Source organism: Penicillium arizonense (assembly GCF_001773325.1).
Source record: "Penicillium arizonense strain CBS 141311 chromosome Unknown PENARI_contig003, whole genome shotgun sequence".
NCBI lineage: Eukaryota > Fungi > Ascomycota > Eurotiomycetes > Eurotiales > Aspergillaceae > Penicillium > Penicillium arizonense.
In genome coordinates, this window is record NW_019173280.1 from 1,464,924 (window position 1) to 1,489,159 (window position 24,236).

At 47.9% G+C, this 24,236-nt stretch overlaps 11 protein-coding genes across 11 annotated transcripts; 4 read left to right on the forward strand and 7 right to left on the reverse strand.

Moving 5' to 3' along the window:
- Window positions 1-44: 44 nt before the first annotated feature.
- Window positions 45-1,391, reverse strand: PENARI_c003G03060 (alpha/beta hydrolase; the record flags this gene model as incomplete). Its single annotated transcript, XM_022628206.1, has 3 exons — window positions 45-838; window positions 919-1,271; window positions 1,354-1,391. The coding sequence occupies 3 exons, from the start codon at window positions 1,389-1,391 to the stop codon at window positions 45-47; spliced, it is 1,185 nt and encodes a 394-aa protein (XP_022491907.1).
- Window positions 1,392-1,805: 414 nt separating this feature from the next.
- On the reverse strand, window positions 1,806-2,628 carry psoE (glutathione S-transferase psoE; the record flags this gene model as incomplete). Its single annotated transcript, XM_022628501.1, has 3 exons — window positions 1,806-2,299; window positions 2,356-2,536; window positions 2,599-2,628. 3 exons carry the CDS (start codon window positions 2,626-2,628, stop codon window positions 1,806-1,808), a joined length of 705 nt encoding a protein of 234 aa, XP_022491653.1.
- A 2,277-nt stretch (window positions 2,629-4,905) lies between these two features.
- On the forward strand, window positions 4,906-5,868 carry PENARI_c003G10495 (uncharacterized protein; the record flags this gene model as incomplete). The annotated part of the gene is made up of 1 exon (XM_022628730.1): window positions 4,906-5,868. The coding sequence occupies one exon, from the start codon at window positions 4,906-4,908 to the stop codon at window positions 5,866-5,868; it is 963 nt and encodes a 320-aa protein (XP_022491651.1).
- A 38-nt stretch (window positions 5,869-5,906) lies between these two features.
- PENARI_c003G03263 (Gfo/Idh/MocA family protein) lies at window positions 5,907-7,531 on the reverse strand (the record flags this gene model as incomplete). The annotated part of the gene is made up of 5 exons (XM_022628222.1): window positions 5,907-5,910; window positions 5,969-6,039; window positions 6,151-7,172; window positions 7,265-7,368; window positions 7,422-7,531. 5 exons carry the CDS (start codon window positions 7,529-7,531, stop codon window positions 5,907-5,909), a joined length of 1,311 nt encoding a protein of 436 aa, XP_022491437.1.
- A 1,347-nt stretch (window positions 7,532-8,878) lies between these two features.
- On the reverse strand, window positions 8,879-9,949 carry erg27 (the record flags this gene model as incomplete). The annotated part of the gene is made up of 1 exon (XM_022628618.1): window positions 8,879-9,949. The coding sequence occupies one exon, from the start codon at window positions 9,947-9,949 to the stop codon at window positions 8,879-8,881; it is 1,071 nt and encodes a 356-aa protein (XP_022492026.1).
- Window positions 9,950-12,898: 2,949 nt separating this feature from the next.
- Window positions 12,899-14,827, reverse strand: PENARI_c003G05091 (endopolyphosphatase; the record flags this gene model as incomplete). The annotated part of the gene is made up of 2 exons (XM_022628356.1): window positions 12,899-14,622; window positions 14,680-14,827. 2 exons carry the CDS (start codon window positions 14,825-14,827, stop codon window positions 12,899-12,901), a joined length of 1,872 nt encoding a protein of 623 aa, XP_022491663.1.
- Window positions 14,828-16,922: 2,095 nt separating this feature from the next.
- Window positions 16,923-17,900, forward strand: PENARI_c003G03544 (uncharacterized protein; the record flags this gene model as incomplete). Its single annotated transcript, XM_022628245.1, has 2 exons — window positions 16,923-17,064; window positions 17,125-17,900. 2 exons carry the CDS (start codon window positions 16,923-16,925, stop codon window positions 17,898-17,900), a joined length of 918 nt encoding a protein of 305 aa, XP_022491323.1.
- A 729-nt stretch (window positions 17,901-18,629) lies between these two features.
- On the forward strand, window positions 18,630-19,902 carry PENARI_c003G09171 (uncharacterized protein; the record flags this gene model as incomplete). Its single annotated transcript, XM_022628641.1, has 6 exons — window positions 18,630-18,705; window positions 18,767-19,221; window positions 19,302-19,428; window positions 19,480-19,554; window positions 19,611-19,715; window positions 19,769-19,902. The coding sequence occupies 6 exons, from the start codon at window positions 18,630-18,632 to the stop codon at window positions 19,900-19,902; spliced, it is 972 nt and encodes a 323-aa protein (XP_022491648.1).
- Window positions 19,903-19,973: 71 nt separating this feature from the next.
- Window positions 19,974-21,025, reverse strand: PENARI_c003G10702 (bZIP transcription factor; the record flags this gene model as incomplete). The annotated part of the gene is made up of 2 exons (XM_022628747.1): window positions 19,974-20,719; window positions 20,782-21,025. 2 exons carry the CDS (start codon window positions 21,023-21,025, stop codon window positions 19,974-19,976), a joined length of 990 nt encoding a protein of 329 aa, XP_022491708.1.
- Window positions 21,026-21,955: 930 nt separating this feature from the next.
- On the reverse strand, window positions 21,956-22,518 carry PENARI_c003G06825 (putative arsenate reductase (Arc2); the record flags this gene model as incomplete). The annotated part of the gene is made up of 2 exons (XM_022628473.1): window positions 21,956-22,312; window positions 22,366-22,518. The coding sequence occupies 2 exons, from the start codon at window positions 22,516-22,518 to the stop codon at window positions 21,956-21,958; spliced, it is 510 nt and encodes a 169-aa protein (XP_022491699.1).
- A 291-nt stretch (window positions 22,519-22,809) lies between these two features.
- On the forward strand, window positions 22,810-24,145 carry PENARI_c003G02159 (arsenic resistance protein; the record flags this gene model as incomplete). Its single annotated transcript, XM_022628153.1, has 4 exons — window positions 22,810-23,074; window positions 23,135-23,277; window positions 23,338-23,424; window positions 23,498-24,145. 4 exons carry the CDS (start codon window positions 22,810-22,812, stop codon window positions 24,143-24,145), a joined length of 1,143 nt encoding a protein of 380 aa, XP_022491549.1.
- Window positions 24,146-24,236: the final 91 nt, after the last annotated feature.

Consider the following 24,236-nt stretch of genomic DNA (forward strand, 5'->3'; position numbering starts at 1 on the left):
GACTTGAGAGTAACTTAGATTCTATGTCTATCATCATATTTATATCATAGTCTATTCCAGAATTCCATGGCTATTGAGTTTACATCTCTCGCTCTCGAGATGGCAATCTCGTGCCCTCCGCCCAGGACATGAATCTCCACGGCTTCTGTCCCAAGTATCTCACCCGCGTCAGTGGCACATTCATCTCCCACAACAATGACGTCTCTCTCGGCCACTATAAGGCAGACCTTTCCGCCCGGCAATCCCGGTAGAGCATCCGCGGTTCTTCTTCTGGCAAGCTCGTCGGCCAGAATTCTCCACATTCTGTCATGTCTTCTATAGACTAGAGCACTGCGGAGCGTACTCAGGTAGGACCGCACAAAGCCAGCATTGGCTCCTAACTGCCATCGAATCACATCTCCAACAGTGACATGTGGCCGATCTTCCGCGATAGGCACATCATCAAATGCCAAGTCGTCCTCGTCCTCTTTTTCTCCAGGAACATCAGCACAAGCAGCACCGTTCCTAGGCTCCAAACTGGCACGAAAGAGCTTGAGGCGTAGCCACTCCGGTATAATCATGGCAGATGAGTATAGTACTCGGTCCAGAGGCCTCATGTGCGACGTGCGGATGAGTCCCCCTGGGCAAACCAGGGTTATGGAACGAAGCATAGTCGCATGGTAGGCGGCGAAAGCCACGGCGATCGAGCCACCGAGGGAAAAGCCGATGATGTGGAAGGCGGACGTTCCAGTCCAGGATAGCGGGGAGGAACAGAGCACAAGCAGAATTTGTGTGGTGTAGAGTCTTGCATCAAAAACTAAGTCATTTGGTGCATCGGAATAGCCTCGACCAAACAGATCTACAAGTAGCATGTCAGCCAGAGTTATCCCACTGACGAAACTGCCGTCATTCACTACACCAAGCACAGAGAAAACTTACCATATATCATAACCCTGTAGCCTTTTCTAACCAACTCTTTCGCCATGTCGCCAAGTGCTATACAGGGTGTACCTAGGCCATGCACGAGCAAGACCTTCTCCCCATCCTCCGGACCCCATTCGAACACATGGATCGTTCCATATACAGTCTTAAACTGCCTGTTTCCTGGGAAGGCGTCAATCGGGTAAACTGGTTTGGAGAATATTTGTCCCTCTTGCGCCGCCGGTTCAGCTCTCGCAGGAGTAAAGGTAAGTTCTTCGGGCGTTTGCTGTATGTCCTCAAGGGACGAGCGAATCTGTATGTACAAGGCGACACATACTGGTGCTGAAAGGACAGTTATGACTAGTGCGAGTCTGAAGTCCATGGTGAAAGGAATTAGAACTCTCCACATATCTAGTTTTGAGATAAAAGCTGTGCGATCTGTCTTATGCTTACTGGATCCAAAGCTTGACAAACGAAGGGCAGCCATCCATCTTGAATCTTGCATCATTTTACAAATAGGTAATACCAATAGGTAATACAAAGTTTCCTCCGCCGGAGCTGCAATCTCGGTGATCTTGATACACTTCTCCCTTAGCTGACCTGCATCGGTCCTTGCATTTAATTGCCGAAGACCTAGCCTCCGGCGGGACCGAAGTCATTTATGCTTGTGACCCCAAAAGGAGATTAGGCCCTAGTCTATATATAATAATCGGATGTTCCGATTTTCATTACGACCTGTTAGTCTACTGGTAAAATACGTCTTATGCAATCCTTTAGGAGCAGTCAGTGACCTAAGGAATCTGTCGGATTCCATGTCATTGTATTGTTTCCTTTGATATTGAAGATAAATTTGGGAGAATCCGCCATAGGGTGCTTAGGTTTGGGTAGCTTCAATAGCAACAGCATCAACATTCCCGGGGGGCGGTCTCAGGCGTTGGCTGTGGTATCTCAGGCTTCTTTTCGGGCGGATTGTTGGTCAACTTGGGCTCATCCAGAAGCTGAAACTTCTCGGTCACAGCCTGATAAATTGGCTGATGGCAAATCATCTCGTACCAACGGGACACATTGGGATTCTGTTGCCTCCAAGCTTTGCCGTAGAAAAATTGGAAGCCGAGAGAGATGTTTCCGGCACAAAACAGATCGGCAAGTGATAGCTGCTCACCAACCAGGAATTTGCGGTCTTGCAAATACTCCTCGACCACATCGACGGATCTCTGGGTCATGTTGGTGAACAACTCAACCTGGTCTTTGTCGTAGGGAATTATACCAAGCTGGGGCAGTAACATTTGAGTCATAAGAATGACTATCTCTGTATTGAAGAAAGACATCCACTTAATGATCTCGGCGTATTCCTTCTTGTTCCCTCCGAGGAGAGTTGTCTGTTCATTTTGAGAAGTGACTGAGGAAGTGTTGACATCAGCTTTGGACAGCACAAACAAGTTGAGACGGCCTAACCATAGAGAGCAATCGCCATGCATTCAAAGAGCTTGAAGCCATCCGCACCTTCGAAGGCAGGAACCTTGCCGAGTTTGCTAATGCTCAAATGGTCGGGGGTCCTGGGCATCTCGCGAATGTCGAGGTCGAGACCATTGTGCTTGGCGACGGCCTTGATGGCTATCGTTCGACACTGGTCGCCCTAAAAGGAAATGAATTGTCAGTAATGGGTAACACGTTGCAACGATTCGCAATTGTACGTACAGGAAATGTGTGCAACGTTCCAAAAACCATCTCGAAGGCTATTTGATCTTTGTTAATATTTCAGAGCAGATTGCCTTCAATATCCTCAATCTACCAGCAGTCTGGCAAGCCTATATATAAGATCCCTTGTGAACTCCCAACCTAGCAATATCAAAATAGCGGGATTCTTAGTGGTTGTCGTGCATTCGGATGATGCCCTGTCATTTTTCGGCGGGAATACTTATTTAGGCTTAGCACAGACTGCAGGCTGACTATTATGGTTTAGCATCATCAATGTGCCTATTGAAGGGACATTGCTAGATGGACATTCCCTAAGGCTAGATGGACACATTCCTTCCTGATTAGAAATGTGGGTTGGAAGTGTATGACACACGTACTTAGCAAAATTGTGTTTTAAGTCATAGCATCAGAGGTTAAAGTCCCGTGGGTATATACACTAGTCCTAAATTGGGAATTTGAGTTATTCTTACAGATATATCGGATATAGGCCTCTATAGTAGTGAGATTTTTGCTTTAGTAAGGAAGGTAATAATCTAGGTTGACCCTTGAACCATGGTTTTCATGAAAAATCTGGCTATTATTTAAGCAATTAGGCGGTCTAGCCGTATTACAGAATATAGGCTGTCATGGGACTTATACGATTTCGATATACACACTAGCCTTCCGGAAAGCCCACCGTTAGGCCCGGATCCCCGGGCCCAAAGCCCAACCCCTTGGCTCACGGTGGGCCCCAAATAGGCCCACGAAAGCCTATTATTGAATAAATTCCGAGCTTGGCGGTTATAAACCCGCTTAGTCAACGCTCCTATAATTACTGTAATTCGGCCTTCTACCGGTCGTATGAAGCTAAAAATTATATATTATCTTTAAAAAGGCCTTCTATATATATCATTTTAATTTTAGCTTAATGCGACCAGTAGAAAGTGAGTAAGAGGTTAATTTGTAGAATTTATAGTTTGAATATGAAGATTGAGCATTGCGATTACTAGTAAACACCCGTGATAAACTAAAACGTTTAAAATTACTATATTATTATTATTTAGACTGTAATTCATAATTTTAATCGTGAATTTAGTACTATAAATAAATAAATATTACCGATATATAAGGTCTACAAACGAGCTTCAAACATTGTGTAATATTCATAAGTCATGTGATTAGGCATTTTTGCACTGTTTAGCAAGACGGGCTCAAGAACTAGGCCCGAAGCCTAACCCCTAATAGGTTGGTGGGCTGGTTTGAGTTGAGCTTTGGGCTCTGCGGAAGTCTACAATACACTCCGGTGTAATACAATTACGATCCACCTTCTTATATAGGAAGGTCCGTGTCCATATAGCCTTTGGGGTTGTCCGTCTCGCACTTTCCGAAGTAAGTCAATGGCTTCATTTAATACAATATTACTTCCTTATAGCTTGTTGACCGCATGCCCTAGTCACCACTTGGGCAGGGGTTTGACTTTGCTTACAAGCCACCGCAGTCAGAATATCAGTTCGTCCGAGCGCTAATTGCTCCCAATGCAGAAGGTAGCGAAGGGATGTCGTCACAGCCCATGTGGGATGGAGATTGTCACTATCATCAAGCCACTCAAGCCACATGGATGGATTACTATGGATCTGCAGTGCTCAGCTTCGACCTCGTTTGTTCAAAACAATGCCAAGGCGTGGGGGCTGTCCGTGAGCGGTTCAGAGACAGCTATTGGTCAATGACTTATTTCTCTTGGGCATATCAATAACTTTAATACTGGAAGCGCGAATCAACTTCCTGACCACAAAAGTGGAAGATCGCATCCGGAACCCATAATTACGTCAAGAGTGTCTTGTGAACTTGAACCACGGTTCGACGGCGATTTGCCCCATATTGTACCGAAGTTAGACCGAACAACACGTCATAGGCATCTGGGCTTTGAACCGGCGCTCTTACGATTACCAGGCAATGTGAGTATCAAATCCAGATACTCGATAGTCAGAGTTGTCTGGCAAAAATTGGCGAGGCTATGCAGTTAAGGGGCGTGGTGGCTCCAATAGGAATGTCGAATGTGCAGGTAAATGCCCGCGTCGTGTGCCTTCAACTCTAAGTGCGCCGATCTACCGGATCCAGCCTGCCAAGAAACCTAAATCTGCCAAGAAGCGTGCAAAAGAACCCTTGAAGTGCCTCCTTTTCCCACGTCTCCCTGCCACATTTGTTTAACTCGCCATGCTCCCACTTGGAGCTCATTCTCTTAATGTCTCTACGGCTACTATGAGCTGGTTAGCAGCCTGCGCAGTCGAGCAAAGCCAATCGACTTGAGCTTTCCGCCCCTTTGCCAACATGGCCGGCGAAAATGGGCCTCTTGACGTGTCCCGGACACTTGCCATGGTGATTGCAGCACTTTTTGCATTAGCATGCTGGAACGTTCTCCAGATCATGGTTGCGATCTTCACGACCTTCAGACGCTGCCAAGGCCTCTACTTCTGGAGCATGTTAATATCGACACTGGGAATTCTTCTACACACCATTACATCATTCCTTCGCTACTTCGCCCTCGCCCCTAATTTTCCTATGTGTGTCTTGATCTGCATCGGCTGGTATGCTATGGTCACTGGGCAGTCGGTGGTGTTATATTCACGACTCCACTTGGTGACTTGCGTCGATCGCTACTCTCGCTGGGTGCTAGGAATGATCATCTTCAACTTTTGCGCCTTACACATCCCCACCACCGTCCTTTTCCTCGGGCTAAATCGCGGCATCCAGAGCTTCTATAACCCATTCGATATCTACGAGCGTGTTCAATTGGCTGGGTTCGCTATTCAGGAGACCATCATCAGCGGTCTTTATATCTGGGAAACTATGACTAGCCTGAGACCTGTTCTGGCTCTGAAAGGAACCCGAGGCAAGAGGGTTATCACGAACCTTATTGTTATCAACGCCATTGCGATCTTGTTGGACGCATCGCTTTTGTCAACGGAGTACACCAACCACTTCGACGTCCAAACAACATACAAGCCGGTCGTCTACAGCATCAAGTTATTGTTGGAGTTCACAGTACTCAACAGTCTGCTTGTTGTTATTCGCACAAGTCCATCTACTATTGAGGATGCTCAAAAGCTGCACGGGGATGCCAATCTTCGCCTGGAGCCCCGGTGGAGTGACAATGGTTCGGGAAACATTGCTCCATTGGGCTTTGGTGCAGATGATTCCGATCATGGTTATCGACAAACATCATCTCGAGATTCACCTCTCAAAGAGCATAGATCAAGGGAGTCTTGCAGGAGTCATTTTGAATCAGTTTAGCGTATTTGTATATTAATTTCTTTCCTTGGGCTTGCAAATCAACTAGACATTTTCAGAACATCCTCTACGAGAGAGCATTTCTCCCGAGACTATTTCTTACTTGGCTGCGTTCACACTGCTGCTGTAGAGATCATACGTTGATTCCGAAATTCCACGCTTGGCTCTAATCGTCTATTCTAACACTGGAGACCAAGCTCAGCTCAACAGGTTTATTCCCTGTCGGTTTACCAAAAACTTTAAAATACATCAAACCGGCAGCTCGAACTTGCTCGTGGGCCGTACCTTCATCCCGGCCTTTTCATATGTTCGATCGATGGCCTCCATCTGTTTGATACTGTCATCGCCATCAACCCAAACCCCAGAGCCCTCACGGCCCTTGATCTTGTTCACAAACTCATGAAGCTGACAATGATAAGTTGACCACCAGTCTTCGCCGGCATATGCCTGCTTGTCACCAGATGGCCAGGAGTACGACTTGAGGTTTTGCGATTCCTTCCACGTTTTCAATAAAGTTCCATCCCGATGGATTGTGTGAGTATCTTCCACGTCAATCCGGTGATATACACTCGGCGCAAGATGATTCCACAATGTCACTTTCCGCTTAACGAAATGTTTTTCATCGTCGGCGCTCTTGGGGGACTCCACCTCTTTCTCTCCGAGCTCAGCCTCGCATTTTGGCCAGCCAATGCTTGGAATATTCTTCGTCCAGGACGAAGGCAACAAAGGCCAACCCCCCGACGCAGCCAAATCAGCGATAATGCTCCCTGTGGCACCGCTCTCCGTTTTGTATGTTGCGGTCATCGCCTGATCAATCTGCTGGCCTCCGGCCTGATCAGATTGAGAACTCGGAACACCCCTCCAATGCACCTCAATAACCTGGCTTGGTTCCTCCCGCAGAATCTGGCGCAAGCAGTTAACAGTATACGTGCCGAAATCCATCATAGCACCACCTGCAAGATCATAGCGCCACCGGATGTCATCGAAAGGGATGACACCCTTGAAAAGATATTGTTGCGCATGTGCATGCTTCACCGGCCCGGCTACGGCATCATCATGAATGAGTGACATGAAAGTTTGCCATGCGGGATGGAAGCGATAATGGAACGCTTCCAGTAGAACGGGAGCATTAGGTGCCTTGACCAAGGGGTGGTTGAATAGCGCCCTAGCCTCTTCGCCATTCGAGCACGAGGGCTTTTCTAGAAGAACGTGCTTCCGTGCCTTGATTGCGCGCAAAGCCCATTCAAAGTGCAGACTGTTGGGAAGAGCGATGTAGACGGCATCAATGCTTGGATCGTTAAGCAGGTCTGGGAAAGTTAGCATGCTTGTTGGAACTTCCCGGTATCTCCGATAAACTTGGGATTTCTACCTTCATAGGAGGAATGGACAATTGGAATACCGTGCTTCTTGGCATACGCCTCTGCGCGACTGCGATCTCGAGCTGCAACGGCGGCGATGATGACTTCTCTATGAGACCTTGCCGGCGTGATCAAGGCAGGAGGACTAAAGAGGAGAATTGAATAACATGTTGCAAGAATCCGATAGTATTTACTTACGCGATATTGGATGCTCCGAGAAGTCCGAACCGAATGGCGTCATCCTCTTTTCGAGCTTGTGGAGGATTGATGAAGCCTGCGTAGATACGATAAAGCGCAGCAAATACCATGATGACGTTGGTATATCCGTTTGAATCTTGTTATTTCCAGCTAGAGAGATTGATGGACAGATGGGTTCGGCTATATCCTCCTTCGGGTATAAGCCAGCGGACAGCAACCTCTCAAGGCGGGTCTAAGATCTCTTCGGGCCCGAAATACACTAGATTGTAAAGAGCAAAAGGTTCACTTTGTGGAAGTTAAAAGCGATTCAATCGGATCGATGAAGCCTGCGCATCGATCGACAGAAGTTCCCAGGTCGTCAGTGGCGCTGAGCTCGGAGCACGGAATGTCAATTTCCCCGCGCCGGGACGGTGTTGCGACTATATCCAACACAATTGCACGATGTATCATATCTACGACGGATAAGTAAATGGCATAGCATGTTTGTATGCCTCGCTGGCTGTTGACGTGCACACGTCTTCTTCAAGTGATCATCCGAACGTTATGTTATCAACACGACCTTGGAGCTTCCCAGTATGCTCTTTTCAATATTTCAACCACACAAGGCAGTGGAAGTTCGATTTAAATGTGCTAGAAAAATATACAGGCAAATCAGTTTGGCTAAGAGGGGATATTCAAGGCTAAAACCAGGGTCTTATAATGAGGTGTCCGTTATAGCACAGAAAAACACCGGTCATCGAATCGACCCTAACCGCAGCGAGTGAACACCAATTTTCAGCAAAGACATAATGTCATAGACTGGCAGGATAATATGTTACTACCCTGTTGTGATGGTGGCATCTTGTTTCATTGGAACGGGCGAGGTGCATGCCCTATAGAGCGTGAGATGTCTACCTTGTACGACCTTTGTTGACTGAGACATGTTGGTGGTGAAAGTGTCGAAGAGTAATATGTGTTCCTCAGGATATTCCAAATCATCGCAACATATCTTCAAGCAGAAAATCAACTGTTACACCAAAGACAACATGTTCGCCATGCTTGTAAACTCAGCAAACCCGTTCTTCCGATTCCATCTCCGCGTCCCCATCCGACCCGATACAGCACCTGATGATCCACCTAGACTACTGACTGTCATCATATGTTCTGATCACTGATGAGCAGGTCATGCCTCGCGATACAAGTTCGCAGGTTTTCTCTCCAACAAATCAGAAGCAGCTGACATGCTCAAGATATTTTGCATTAAATCCTGCAACATTGTAAGTCGTTAAAAGATCCAGATGGCAACTCCTTGGTAAATTGAATTTGACTATATCGAATGATATCACATATCTAGATACAGCAAACGAAATGCACGGCTATATACAGAAGCCCAAAATCTCAAGTCCGAAAGACGACCTCCGTAGAGGCTAAACTCAAATGGCATGCGCTCATCTTAATCGTAAAGCATCACCGAGACATTAAATCGGATTCATCATGTTCGCATTGGGGACCGCGGGCTCCATCCCAGACACGGAGGGTGGAGCAGGTGTGGATTTCGTAACTGGAACGGGAGAGACAGTTGTAGGCACGCTCGTATCGAGATGGCTGGGACTGCGACTGCTTCTGCTTTGGCTCTGTGACTGACCGCCGCGTGATACGCTACTGGCGGCGGTACTGCTGCCCAGTTTGCCGCCGCGCTTGACCATCTTGCCTAGTACGCCGACAATCTCTGCTGCGTCTTCGAAGGCTTCGTCGTCCATGCCTTCTTGGGCATTGTAGACATCTGCGATTGCTTGTTTTGCCAGACGTCGGCAGGCGACCGGGTCTTGGAGGCAGTCGTAGAGGTATGCGGCGTATTCGAGCTTGACGGACAAACGGAGCGGGTGGGAGCCTGGGAGAAGTTTGTCGGAGAGGGTGGCGGCATGATTGAAGCAGGCTGTTGCTGTGGCGGTGTAGTCCAGTGGTGGGAGGAGGAAGGAGGAGGCTGGTTGGGGTGGCTGAACTGGTTGGACTGTGGATAGGCCTGGGGGCCGAGAGGCGAATATCGATTTTGGATGGAGAGGATCGGGTGGGCCCAGAGCTGTTAAGGAGTCCGGGCCGTATATTGAGTCATGTTTGAAGCGAGCTGGAGGCTCAGTATCGATATGGACGACGGGGCGATTGTGGAACAGGACAAAAATATGGTAGAATGAGGCGCGGAGTTTGTAGGAGAGGACTTTCAGTTCCACAGACATGTCCACCATTGGCAGAATAGCGCCTTCTAACATTAGCAAGCCCTCACGGGAGAGCCATATGATGTGGTGGTACAGCTGGAGAGATCTTGTTTCGCGTGTTGTGTCTAGTCGCCGGAGTTTGCGGGCCCGAAGCAGCTTTTTCGATAGCATGACAGATACGCCGAGCACTTTGTATAACATTGCCGAGAGGTATGGGCTTTCGAGGCTCATGGCGGCCGCAAAATTGCCCAAGGCCTTCTGGTCAACTTCGGAGGAGGCCATCCATAAAGCGCAAGTCGCGGAGACTGGGGAACTGGAACAGGAAGTGTCAGCCATTTTGCTCTCGGGTCTCAATGCAGCAATTGGAAGTCAGGTAAGACAGAGACGAAGAATGGCAATGGAAGGAGAACTCCGGTGGGAGCTAGAGAAGAGACATCTGCAAGAAAAGCGCGTAACGCGACAAACAATGACTTACGGAAAGGCGCGCGGCAAACAGGGCTTCAAACGAGACGCAAACGAAGGGCCTGCACCATGCTCCGAGGTGCGTCAAGCCAATTGATCTTGACGATCACTCCTAAACCCTATGTATGCACCAGATTGAGGACCAACCTCCAAATACCCGAAACCGCGGGAATCAAGCTGTCGAGCCTCACTCGACAAAGGCAAATCTCCGGAGTATATCACAACCAAATGGCTACCAGCCCAAATTCACCAAAATCGAGTCTATACTGAGAGAGAATCGACACAACGCGCAGCGTGCTCGCGATCAATCCAAATCAATATTTCCTGTTTCGGTCTACCAGACGCCGGATCACCCAATGGCGAGGGGCTGGGCATGCGGAATATCCCTAGCAACGCAAGGACAGGAAACGGAGAAGTTGCGAGACTCGACGCATCGTGCGGTAAAGCAGGGAGGTGGAGTGAGGATTTTCGGTGCCAGCGCACTGTGCGGGGAAGGAACTGTCTCGGGTGCGATGCTGCTAGCTCGAGCTGAAGCAGTTCAATCTGGTTGGGATTATAACTGCGATTGAAATTGTTAGTATTCACAGTGGGAGAAAAGCCACACCGAAACAGAGATTTAAAAGAGACCATATGCACGCTGCACGGAGGTTTCCCCTGATATGACGCATGGAGCGGGGGCTGGACTCGGAATTGAAGGCCCACAGTGGACTAAATATACTATCTCTGCCTAAAGGGCAGCAATCGCTTAAGTGGCAAGGGCTTCTGTGTTGTCGATGCATGCACTAATCACATTGCGATGCCAATCCCAGTAATCTGGACAAGTTCATTGTCTACGTGGCGGCTCAAGAGCCGGGATCTATAAACAGGGATTGGCTAGTAAGCGACCAGCAATTCGGGTAGAATAGCAGCTAAGTGCCCGAGTCGGGCTAATCAAGCCAAACTTCGCTCGGCCACGCTGGCAACTTGGATGTTCCAGTCTACCTGGTGTATACAAATTTAAGGTAAATTAACTGCCGCTTCCATCCATGGATGCGGATTATTTTAATGTCACGTGATGCATATCATGGTATGAATTGGGCATCTCTGCAAAATAAGCAAGGAGTAGTGGCCTAAAGCATGCTGTTCTCACTAACAAAAGACTGGGAGTGTAGTCTTCTCCTCATTCCACTATACTATCGCTAGTTCATACACAAAGTCTTGCTATGATTAGACTTCCACATGTCCAAACCAAGCCTTCGGTTCTCTTAAACTTGATAAATCCAATCTTATAAAGAGGACTCTCATTTTGCAAATCTCCAGAGAAACATAGGCAATCACCGTGTTCCTTAACCCTTAAGAATATGGAGATGACGAAACGTAAGCTGATCAAAACAAATCTAACGAACTCTTCAGTCATTTATATATCTCACATCGTTCTAATCCTTTTCGTCGCTCGTCAACCTCACTGATTATTCCAAGAGACGTTTCGCTTTGTCGTGTTCTAGCAGTAGCCCAGGAGATGATGCGACAATGGCATCATGGCGCCTTCGTTTGCCTCTCCAGCAGCTCTGATCCTCAAGCGCCACGCCTCCCAATAACGGTCAAGGAAACGTTGACCTCTTGAGTCCTCAGACCAAAGCCGACGAGACCAGGGTCGACACTGATTACACGCACATCCAGTCCTCGACGCGCAGAGGCCGGTACCCATCTGATCAAGTTAATACTTCGGCCCAAGAGAAAGAGATCAGACGACTTTTAAGAAGCTCCTTCGTCTGACAAACAACAAAGAGCCTGAAAAACAGATGTCTTCTCGCTGTCGAGGATCTTGAAAGGAAAAAGATGTCAAATTGCGACAGATTCAACACAAAAAGAGAGTGCTCATGGGCGAAGATGGCTGCAGATGTCGTTATTATATATTTCCTAAATGTGATTATGGGGTTGAAAGAGAATGACAACCCGGCACTTGTGTCACGGACTGGACAGAGCCATGTGCTCGAGGCCGTTCTTGAAATGTTTCTATGCGCTCTAGCGTTACACCAAATCAATCCATGTGATTTCTTGTCTTTTTCTCCCTCCTTTTTATGATCAAGACATGAAGATTTACGCAGGCGATTTACCTGCAATTTGGTCAAAGGTCTGCGGTCTGCGCATAGGTGGCACCGTAGGTAAGTGAGCATCTATAATGTTCTGGTGGCTTAGGACGTTACGGGTGTCTGTCCTCAGGTTGACAACCAAAAGGCGGCAAAAATGATCACTAAAGCGGAAAGATGTGGTAAGTGTAAGCGACTTAACAGCTATTTTGGTACATAAAAAGCGGCAAAGTCGCTGCCCAAGTCCCCGGACAATTTAATATAAAAGCGCCTGAACCTTGCTAGCTCGGACTGCCACGTTGGCAGTGGCTGTGAGCTCGGACATTCCGCCTTAACCTCGGAAGGATTGCAGTCATGCTAGCAATGAACCTATATAGAAAGATTGCGATCAAGAGTAACAATGTGTGATTATCTAGGGATTGTATCACTGGATGGAAGTTAAATAGTTGTGATGTATGTAGTCATCGTGTGTAGAGGAAATAGTGAAGGATCCCAAGTCTACACCGCCAGAATACCAATGCTGATCATAATGCCATTCAAGTAAGAAGCAAAACTTAGAATGGCCGCCAAATATGTCATATTGTGGGTGATGTTCTGCCAGTAAATGTCCTGTTTATCCTTATCCACTAAACCGGATTTTCCCATGTACCACCTGTAACCTGCAATAACACCTTGTCATGCAAAAGTCTCTCTATCCACAAATGCAAATTATGTATCTATGCAACAAGAAAAGAAAAGAGCAAAAGAAAGGACCCTAGTCAATCAAGTCATCAATATCTTCGAATCCAACAAAAGCCCGCGACAGGAAAGCGCGCCAAGCAGTGTTGATTGGCTTCTTTTTATCGGTTGCAGACCAATCAGCTGCCCGTATTCTAGAGTCGCTGTGGCTGTCTGCGTCGGCTTCGTCCTCCTCGGCAATTCTAGCTGCGAGTTTGAAGTAGCTGCGCACTGTGAGGTCCTTCATCTGGTACACGTCATCATCTGTGCGATACGCGACCTCGAAGTCGATACGAGGGTCGTCACCTCGCTGGCCTGTCGCGACCTCGTGGTTGATCTGGGTCAGGTTTGCGAAGTATTGGGTGTAGGCCAGCCACGAAAACGCCTGGTTGGAGTATGCCGGGCCTGGGGGAGCGGTTCGCGATGGGGGTTCGGGGACTTTGAAGTTGGGCTTCTTTTTCTTGTCTTTTTTCTTTTTCTTTTGGACCTCTGGGGTGGAGGTGTCTGATTCAAATGTTTCATGTGCTGTGTAGTCAAGATCATCGGATGTAGTGTGAGTTTCGTAAGAGGTCAAATCAGCCCCAAATGCGACATTCTCGAGATCGGTGATATTGTATTCAACCACGCGGAGACTTGGGAAGTAGTTCGGTACTAGGCTGGGAGCGACCAGCGATACGCTGTATCGTTCCGCCCAGGGACCTCCAATCTTGTCGAGAAACTTGCGCTTCTTCTTATCTTTCTTATTGTGCTTTTTGCCCTTCTTCGCGGACGTGACGCCAGAATTATAGTTGCCAGACATGATCTCATCAAAGTTTTTGAAGACATCGGTCGGAGGAGAGGGCAAAGACGACCATTGGTCTCGGAGTGATTCGAGGTAGTTGGCCTTTGAGCGGATAGACGCCTTCCCGTCAGCATCAGAGGCAATTTTGACCTTGTTGCTGTCCTGAAGCATAAAGTGATCGATATTCATGTGACCGTAAAGACTGCCAACAACGACATCGCGATACTGATGCATCCAGAGAGTATACTTCTGCCAGCAAGTCTCATCCCAGTTCTTCTTCTCGCTCGAGCGAGCAGGGGGAACGTGGCCCATGAGGATGGCTTTCATGTTCCGGCTCCGGAGGATTTTCAACTGGACGCGTAGCCACTCCATGTGCTCATATCCAGGCTCGTCCTTGGCATTGCATCCATCGACCGCACTGTTGGAGTCGTAAAAGTACATGGTGTTCAGACTGATCACCGCCAGCCGACCGGGGACCACCTCAGAAGTGAACCAGCCGCCCTCTACAAAGGTATGACGCTGGTCCTCCGGAATGAACCCCTTCCATATCTCCGCAAAGCGCTTCGTCCACTTATTCGGACCCTCGTCGAAAATATTGTGGGGCATGATATCGTTGTTGCCAAAGGTCGGAATCACGGGGACCGATAACTTCGAGACAGCAGCCAAGGTATCCTCACTTTGTCCCTGGCTAAACAGCTCTATCCATTTTTGTGCCATAAATTTGTTCAGCTGTACAATCTCCTCGGCCGAGCGAGGCACTTTTTCGTCATTGTCGTGTCGGGCAGAATCGCCGGTCCAAATCACAAAATCAATGTTATCCTTCAAGTTGTCTTCGATCCAGCGGAAGGTTTCGTTCACCAGGGACAGGGGTGCATCGCAGTCGGTGCCCTCGGCTCCAAAGTATCCTGCGGGTCCAACACCATGGTGGCACGAGCGATCGATGGAGGTGCCGGGTTTGTAAAGGCGGTCGGGATGGAAGTCTGCTGGTAATTAGCATAACCAGTTACACAGGGGGAGAGCACGCGACACCAACGTACCTGTTATATGCAAAAATCGACCACTCAGTGGTTTGCGCGAAGCCAGCACCTGTCCTGCAGGCTCTGTTTCGCTCAAGGGCACCTGCTGACCTAGAGGAGTAGCAGAGATGGCGGCAGAGAGGCCCAGCAGCAAGAAAATTGACTGCATGAGTGCGTCCTCTGCACCTCAAGGCGTTGCATGAAAGTGGAAGAAATCCTTGGGGCAAAGTTGGGTCACGTCACTCAGCGGGTGTGGCAGCCGATCAAGTAGGCGCAGCCAATCAGAGCCCTGGAGGAGCCTAGTAAAATAAATCAAAGTCCGAAGCACTACACACACAAAAGTTGAAGTTGTTGAAGAGGGAGAATAAATTATACTCCTCTGAATCCAGTTAGCTCGAATTCCCCAGATCGACGTTGTCACGCGTCTGCTCGCGCTCTCCAATGAAACTCGCACGTGCGCCAAGCCTGGGGACCTTGAAAGGGCTATCCCGTGTGAAGTATACGTCTACAAAATCACATGGTTCACCTTACAGGATATAGTCCTTAGTATCATACAAAGTCAACATATAGTTTCCCTATCCATTACGCTACCCAATACACTCTCGCATCCCATATGTCACTCAATATGCATTTGTGGTATCTATCGAGGCTCTGACTTGGGTGTTCACTTCAGCCTGTGACTCCAAAATGCTGGCATAGACAACCCTCATGAAGTTAGGATCCCGGAAATCCGCGTCGAGTGGTTGGATAAACCAGCTACAATCACGGTTGAAACGAATAGCATTGCAGAATTACAAAAGCTCGGTCGTGGATTTATGGTATCAATCACACTCTTCAGCTGATGGAGAAACTCCTGCTACCACTCGACAAACTCGACGGTGGAGTGTCCTCATGCTCGGACTCATGGCAGCGCAGTTCGTTACGTTGAAGACTTGTGATGAGAAATAAGAATGGTTTGGCAGTATTAGTCGGGCTTGCTAGGTCCACGTTGGGACGGAGAGAAAGGGTTCATGCGAGAGAGGATACATTGATCGGTTGTGTTTACAATGCAGCTCCGAATACTGAACATCTGGCTGAAGTAAGGTAAGAAGATCCAATACACCTCATGGATGTAGCCACTTCATTACCAGGAGCATATGTCAACCCTCGTCGTTTGCGTCAGCATAGACAAACAGGCCTAATCCGGCAAATCCTAAAGGATTTAACAATGTCGCTTTCCCTGTCACTTATGATAAATCCCCTGCTTTATAACTTCCAGTACTTCTACTACGCTACGTCACCTTGTGAGCTTATCTTCACCGATCCTTCATATGCTACACTTTAGAGTCGATAAACAGCATCGATGACGCCAAAGATCTACATCGATATATGTATATAGACGAACAATGCAGATAAATGCCGGGGCTTGAGAATAAGGAACAGAGCAAGAGAATCTGCCTATTGGATATACTGAGCACGATATCGAGCCCAGGACCTGGCTGGCGTCCAATCTTGCTTGTGTGATGTAGATCTCAGCAGAAAAACCTTGTAAATAGCAACACCCGACATCTTAGTGTATCATATCGCCCAATCATTCACCCAGCAGGACTCCGCTGACGAGCGCCAAGGGTCGAGCGATCTGTATAAACCCTGTAGGGCGTAGGATACTTCAGAGCGCCGTGCCGATCAGCTATAAATGTCGCACATATTTGGTTGCCTCGTGCGATATATACTTGGCCTATATCACACTAGACCACATGGAGGGGCAAAAACAAAAAGTGACAGTGCAGTGATCAAATCCTGTTTCGGATGTTGCGATCGGCGTTGCCAGGGTGGAAGTGATGGCCTGAGGCAACATTCCTGGAATAGAAGAAAAACTCAAACGGAACATTCTTCATTTTTGACAGCGGATATTTGAAGTGTGAGATAGAAGTCTCAAGTCAGTCAATTGTCGACGCATTGGGGGGTTACATATACTTGGTCGACGTCATCTGCAGGCTCTGTGCGAAACGCCAAGAAGTGCAGACACGTCTTATCGTCTAACGGGGGGAGATCTTTCAATTTCTCGATTTCTTCTTTCTTCCCTCTACCTCACCTCACCAATCTCACCAACCTCCTCTCCCCTCCTCCCCTTGCGCATCGGCGCTCTGCAGAGTTGGCGATCCGTGAATCGCTGCATTGAGACGCGAAACCCCCCTTCCCCCTCATGGACTTCACGTTGCACCCGACGTTCGCGAAGTTTGAAACCCTTCTCCAAGCTCCCAAACTACGTCAGGAGGGGGACGATGAGGTTCGGCTTGGATAAACCTGGCGCGCTCCCACTCCTCGCCTTGATTGTGTTCTCGCTGCTCACATTGGTGCCATCGCTGTCGAATATTTACAACCTCAAGTTCGCCGACTTCAGCTTCTACCCCGGTACATCTCGCCGTATGTTTCTCTTTCGGCCCCAATTCGGATGACTAGATCTCGCTAACCCTGTTTCTCCAGAGGTCCCCCTTCTTCAAGATGGAGCTACCGAAATACCCCCGAAAGCACACTCCGTAAACGACCATCGGAAACCATGGACTCTCGCTGGGCCCCATCGATCGCGTGTGAACCTCCACTCGCGCACCTCGCGCACAGGAGGTGCCGCTGCAATTCCAGCTAGCGAGACGACGGCAGTGGCGAACAAAAGTCGAATTTCCTCGATCGCCCGCGAATCATCGTTCTCGTTTAGTCGGAGAGCCCGCGCATTCAGAACCTATTTCATCCAACAATTCGACGACTACCAATTCCTGGCCCCCTTCTCCAACCGCTCATCAGCGGCCTTCGCGAACGCATACCCGACCATCACCCTGAATGAAGCCACTCCCCCGACTCCCAATGTAGATCATACCTCCACGACATCCTCATCTAATCATTCAACCTCATACAATATGCACGAAACAGGGCTGCAGCTCCCTGTGTCCCTCCGGAAGGTGTGTCAGCAGGCCTGCCACACCGCAGTTGAGTTCGGAAAGCGATTGGCGCTTTCCGGGGCAGAGTATGCCAAATCCATATTCCACGTGGACGAACAGAAAGACGTCCCGACAACATTAATACGCCATCCCACCCCCTCTCCCGCCCATCCGGAAGACCAATCAAATACGCCCCCTGCCCTAGCTCAGCAAAAAGTTGGTGCTGAGGAAGCCACCGATGCTGCCGCTGGTCGGCACTCGCAGGAGCTCCATGGGAGCTGTATGGCTGTGGTGATTGGTCTTGTGGCGGGAATCATGTGGTTCTAGCACGGGCTGTTTTGGTTACTGCTATTTTCATCTATGTCCCTTGATATGTGTGATGATCTTTTTCTGTCTTAATGGGATGGCGTATACTGTCAGATATACACTTAGTTGGTGGCTCTGGTTTAGCCTCCGGTTGGATTCTATTAATCGAATTTACCATTTTCATCTACTCACTGTTCATACTTCCAAGGTTAACATTTGGCTCTAGTACTAGGCACGTAGATACAGGTTCGAAGAGAATCAGCGATAGCAGCAGGCACTTCCAATTGCTTCAATGCATGTCCCGTCTCAATAGCCTATCACATTAGCAAAGAGACAGACTGATCATTATCTACTGATTCGGGCTGCGGGTTTAAACCGAGCTCTCCAAGTTGCAAAGTTCCACGTCGCAGAGGCGGAGTTTGGAAGCTATCTCCTTCGTATCCCCGTTACTATCTCTTTGCTTCTTCTAACAGATTCCACACGACCATAACATCATAACGCGTCTTGACAGTGTAGAGAGTGATGACATGGCGCTAACCCGATATGGCAGCACAGCATCGACTAGTGGGGATTTCTAGGCACGCTGATTGGTCACTCCGAAGTATGCCTCCATTGCTTCCAAGAGCGAATATTGCCGTTAAGACCGACAGAAAAGATATAAAAGGGGGCATGTAGTGAGGATATTCTAGACAGCTCACACATCAATCAATCTTCCCACTCTTCTACAGTATCATCCCGTCTTGATCCATGATGTCCGGCAAACAACAGATCCTCCGCTCAGAGGTTATCCTCGAGAAATATGCCAAGTCCCTTGCCGGAAAAACAAGTATGAAAGCCAATCAATCATATACACGCAACATATCTAACTAGCCCCTGTCCCATTCTAGTCCTGATCACCGGCATCTCCAACGATTCCATCGCCGGCGAACTAGCAGTTCAACTGGCAACCGCCAATCCCAAACTCCTCATCCTTAGCGCGCGTGCCGAGTCAAAGGTGACCGGAGTGACAGAAAAGATCAAATCAATTAACCCAAATGTAGCTACACGCTACCTCAACATGGACCTCAGCGACCTTGCCGCTGTCCGGAGGGCTGTGGATGACATAGCCGATGTACCTACGATTGACCACCTCGTCTGTGTGGCTGGTGTCATGACCCCGCCATATGGCAAGACGAAGGATGGCATCGAGCAGCAATTGGCTGTTAACTATCTGGCGAACTTTCTACTTATCAAGTTGCTCTTGCCGAAGGTTCAGGCTGCTGGGCCTTCTTCGTCTGTTGTTGTTATGGCTTCATCGGCAGTCCGGGTGGGGAAGATGAATTTTGATGATTATAACTTCAGTGTGAGTGTAGTGCTCTCCTTCTTCCCAGTTTATTCGCCTTGTCTGATTCTAGTCTCTAATCCTTACGTTTGTCTCTATAGGATGGCGCGACCTATGACCCTATGGCGGCATACGGCCAATCGAACGCAGCAAGAGTGATGTTCATCAAGAAACTGGGCGAGAAGTTGAAGGCGCAGCAGATCCGTGCTTTCAGCGTTGACCCTGGAGGTAGTTCCAATATTCCTTGCCCTACTGTTGAGCATTCGCTGATATTTGTAGCCGTTATGACCGGATTGCAAAGATACTGTCCTCCCGAGTTTGAGCAGCAGGTTGCCGAATGGAAGAAGGCTGGGCGTATGATATCCTGTTTCCGTTGAGTGTTCAATTCTCATGCTAACTCGTTTTACTAGCCATGGTTGACATGGACGGGAATTCATTTGAAATTCCCCCGTGGACTACTACTTCTGAAGGTGCTGCTACTGTCATCACTGGCATGATAGATCCGACTATTGCGGGTTAGTATATATTCTCATTCACCTTTTGCATGCTTATACTGATCGGATTTCAGGGTATTCCGGCTCTTTCTTGAACCAGAACGCGGTTGCGGACAATGAATTGCACTCGCACATCACGGACGAGGGCAACTGGAAACAACTGTGGGATCTCAGCGAGAAACTGACTCAAGAGAAATTCACACTTTAAAATTGAATCTGGGTCGTTATGAAGGCTTATTAAAGTAGCTTATTACTCAGTCAACGAGCCCCTCAACTCGATCAAAGAACGAGAGCTTTTTCTCCGCGCTTCCTCCTCCAATAATTTGTAGATCTAACAATATCCGGACACTCCTCAACCATCCAACTCCACTTCCTTAGTAAATATTCCGATGCCTCATAAGCAGACGGATCCCACGCCTCACCCCAAATCCGAAGTCCAACTTCACTTGTCGATGCACAAACCCCATAAAGATCACCACAGAACTCATCCTCCTCACATAAATCCTCCCGAATCAAAAGTGCCTCTCGCAAAGATAATATCGGGATTATGTCAACCCAGGGGTGGTGGACGATTTCCTTTTGTGATTTAGACGGGACAAGGCTTGCTGGGAGGTGAAATGTTGGTTGGCCGACGATATTGAATTGAGATGCGATGTCTTCGTTTAGCAGTTCCATTGTCAGACCCATTATTTTGGCGTTGGCGAACATGGCGCGGAGGATATTGTATTGGGATACGCAGAGGGTTGCACTTGGAGAGATTGATTTTTGTGCAAGGCTTTGTAGGGCTCTTCTTCGGATGTCGTTTAGCTGTTTATACCGTTTTGCTAGATCGAATCCACTGAATGGTTTTTGTTCCTGATGTTTGATATGAGTTGTTGCGGGGCCAATGAGTTCATGACTTGGTTGATCATTGTCTAATTCGACGGGTGGACTGTTGTTTTTCGATGTATTTGCATGGTCGGTATAGATGACCCATTTCAAGTCTGTATCTCCCTGCTTTTTGAACTGGGCAGCACGTCTTTTTCCTGAAGTGCATCATTAGTATGGGGGCTGATAGTCAGCGGTAAGATGTGGCGATGAGACTTACTGCTTGCGCGTTGGTTGAGGCGATTCTGGATCCTCCGGCGGGCTGCAGGGTCCAAGCTCTCTGGAATGTCTGTAGTAATTTCTGGAGCTTCACTATTGAGGGAAGACATTTCAGCGGGGCGATTACAAGGATAAGTGGGAGTGAGAATGAAGTACGAGGTTGAAGGCAAGAGCTCGGAGTTAAGCAAAGTCCGCCCGTAGATCTTGGGCAAGTATAACGGAGGAAGGCATAACTTAACGGCCATGCAGCGCTTGTAACAATTTTCTATTCTGAATAACCAATTTTCATACAAATATACAAGTATTATTTGTTGTTTTTCAATCATGTCGGAAACAAGTTCAACCGGAATGACAGTCAGTCTATACAAATGCCATTCATATTCGTGACGTAGCTATAGTGGCCAATGTCACTTGATACATGAGACGCTGTTTCCCTGTCGGGAACAGATATCATTTATGTCAAATAATCTCCTACCACAGGCTGTTTATACATTTCTCGTTTATCAACCTCCCCAGCAAAATATGACACATGGCAACCTCCGACAGGTGCTTACCTGTGGCTGTAGGAAGAAACCAAAACCGCAATCGGATTCCGGAACCAAAGAACCCAAGGCACATGAAGGCCTTGAGACAGAGCAAATGAATGAAAGCTCTTATGCCAACTTGAGTGAGGTTGCTTCTCCATGTCCAGTCCGGCGCCCGTGTCAGGAGGATGCACGAAGAGAATCTCTAGACAACAACCTCGCGCAAACTCATTTGAAGCCTCAGCTCTCCAATAACTGATTTTGACTATTATAGTGGTTTTTAAGTTGGTTGGTCTTTATTCTTACCGTCACGAGATAATATTAATGACTGTATAGGGCGGTTCCAGGTGGTATACAAGGCATCATCCAAAAGGACAAGGGTCATCTCTATATGTAATAAGCTACTGCACCTTAAACCTTACAAATTGTTCATTAATCCTTTCCTCTGACGAACTATACAAAAGTTGGAGATCGCTTGGTTTATGATGTTTAAGTATTCCGGCTCGATGCATTTTCCGACTACGCTTGTGAGCACGATATGTCCATTGATTGTATTCTTAATAATGCCCGTTGAACCATTAGATAGACATCTAATCTAATATTTGGTTCAATCATGCCCAAAGGCTACTATGGGCCAAAACAAAGGAGTGGCTACTTCGTCCAGACCGAAGCATCATAGCCATCCATCAAGGCCGTATATTCCGTCCCAGCTGCAGCCCATCCTTTGATACCACCTGCAAGTACCAAGCTTTTGATTTCTGTATCATTCTTCTCCTTAAGATAATCGGCAAACCAGCCAGCCGCGCGGGTACCCCGGCCTGCAGAAGATCCTGCAAGAAATATACCATTTAGTTCGTCTCCCGGTATGACTGCTAGAAGATAGGAACTCTCACCACAATACCAAATCACAAATTTTGCACTGCTATTCGATACAAGGGAATATAATGTCGAAATGGTGGGGTATAAACTCTGGGCAGGCAGGTTCAGTGATCCTTGGATTGTGCCACCCTATACATCTGTCAATATGTGAAGCAGTGTCCCATACTTTCTCCAATGAATACCTCATAATCATTACGCCGTAGGTCAACAAGCACAAAGTCCTTGCCAGCTTGTTTACCCTCTCGAATCCATTGCAGGAACTCCTCTCGCGAGATGGAAGGTGCCACGCTCTTGGGAGCGGGAAAGGCTGCGTGCCACGGGGCTTCACTTGACATCTTGTGACTAAATCGGCCGGATTGAATAAGTGAAGCTGTTCAGACGACTGAAATCCAATACCCCGCCGAGACTGAACGTGAGTCCTACTTCTGATTGGCTGGCTTTTTTTTTGGGAGGTTAACTCCTGATGGGGAAGATCCGACCAATCAGCGGCCACCAGTGACATACGCATCTAGAAATTTTATACTTGCAATGCGCATATATATCAGTTTCGAATAACACTTTTTCGATAAGCGCCCCTTCACCATATACCCCCATATCATTTTATATATCAAATCTCAACATTCAATATGGCGTCCCCTCTACATACAGATCCTATACCCCCAGAAAACAACGCGCCCAAAACATGCGATATCGAAAAGCAACATGAAGTCCTCTATCCAAACGAACCCCAAGAAAAGAAATCAGCATTCTCAAGTCTCGGTCTCCTCGATCGATTCCTCGCACTATGGATTTTCCTGGCCATGGCAATCGGGATCATCCTGGGCAATTTTGTTCCAAATACAGGACCGGCCCTCCAAAAAGGAACGTTTGTGGGAGTGTCAATTCCCATTGGTGCGTTATACTTTCACCTACATGATCTTGATCTTTCCACACTAACATATCCCTCTTCAGCGGTCGGCCTTCTGATCATGATGTACCCCATCCTCTGCAAAGTCCGCTTTGAATCTTTACACCATGTATTCCGAGCGAAAGATATTTGGATCCAAATGGCCTTTAGCATAATCCTCAACTGGATCATTGCACCATTCCTCATGGTATGTCAAATAATATATCACAGCCAAACCCGTTCCTAACTCCCTTCTCTCTTGTTCTAGCTGGCCTTAGCCTGGGCTTTCCTGCCCGACGAACCAGAATTACGAGAAGGACTAATAGTAGTTGGTCTGGCACGATGCATCGCAATGGTAAGTTTCTCAATTTCCCAGCCGAATCCAATCCAGCAAAATCCAACAGTATATACTAATACCCTTTGTATAGGTCCTAGTCTGGACCGGCCTAGCAGGTGGCGACAATGAATACTGCGCAATCCTGGTAGCCCTCAACTCAATTCTCCAAATGGTCCTCTTCGCCCCAATGGGTCTATTCTTCATAAGTGTGATAAGCGGTGACCCCGTGACCTTCGAATACTCTACCGCAGCCAAAAGCGTGGCTGTCTTCCTCGGTATCCCACTCGGTGCAGCGATCCTCACGCGCTTCACGCTGCGCCGGATCTCGGCGACATGGTATGATAAGACATTTTTGAAGTGGCTTAGTCCGTGGTCGTTGATTGGACTTTTGTTCACTATTTTGGTTTTGTTTGCGTCGCAGGGTCGGCATGTTGTGCATCAGATTGTTTCTGTTGTGAGAGTTGCTGCTCCCTTGATTGTTTATTTCCTTGTTATCTTTTTTGCGACGCTTTTTGTTACTTATCGGCTTGGGTTTGGGTATCGGCTTTCGACTGTGCAGAGTTTTACGGCTGCTAGTAATAACTTTGAGTTGGCTATTGCTGTTGCGGTAGCGGTGTTTGGGGCGGATAGTAATCAGGCTCTTGCTGCTACTGTTGGACCCCTTATCGAGGTGCCGGTTTTGCTGGGATTGGTTTATGCTGTTAAGTATATTGCGAAGCGAGCTGGGTGGAAGGATTGAATTTGGCTGGAAAGGCTGAGCAGGTGTCGAGATGTCAGTTAATACCCACTATGCATAATGCCAGATGAGATTTGATCATTTTCCATTGATA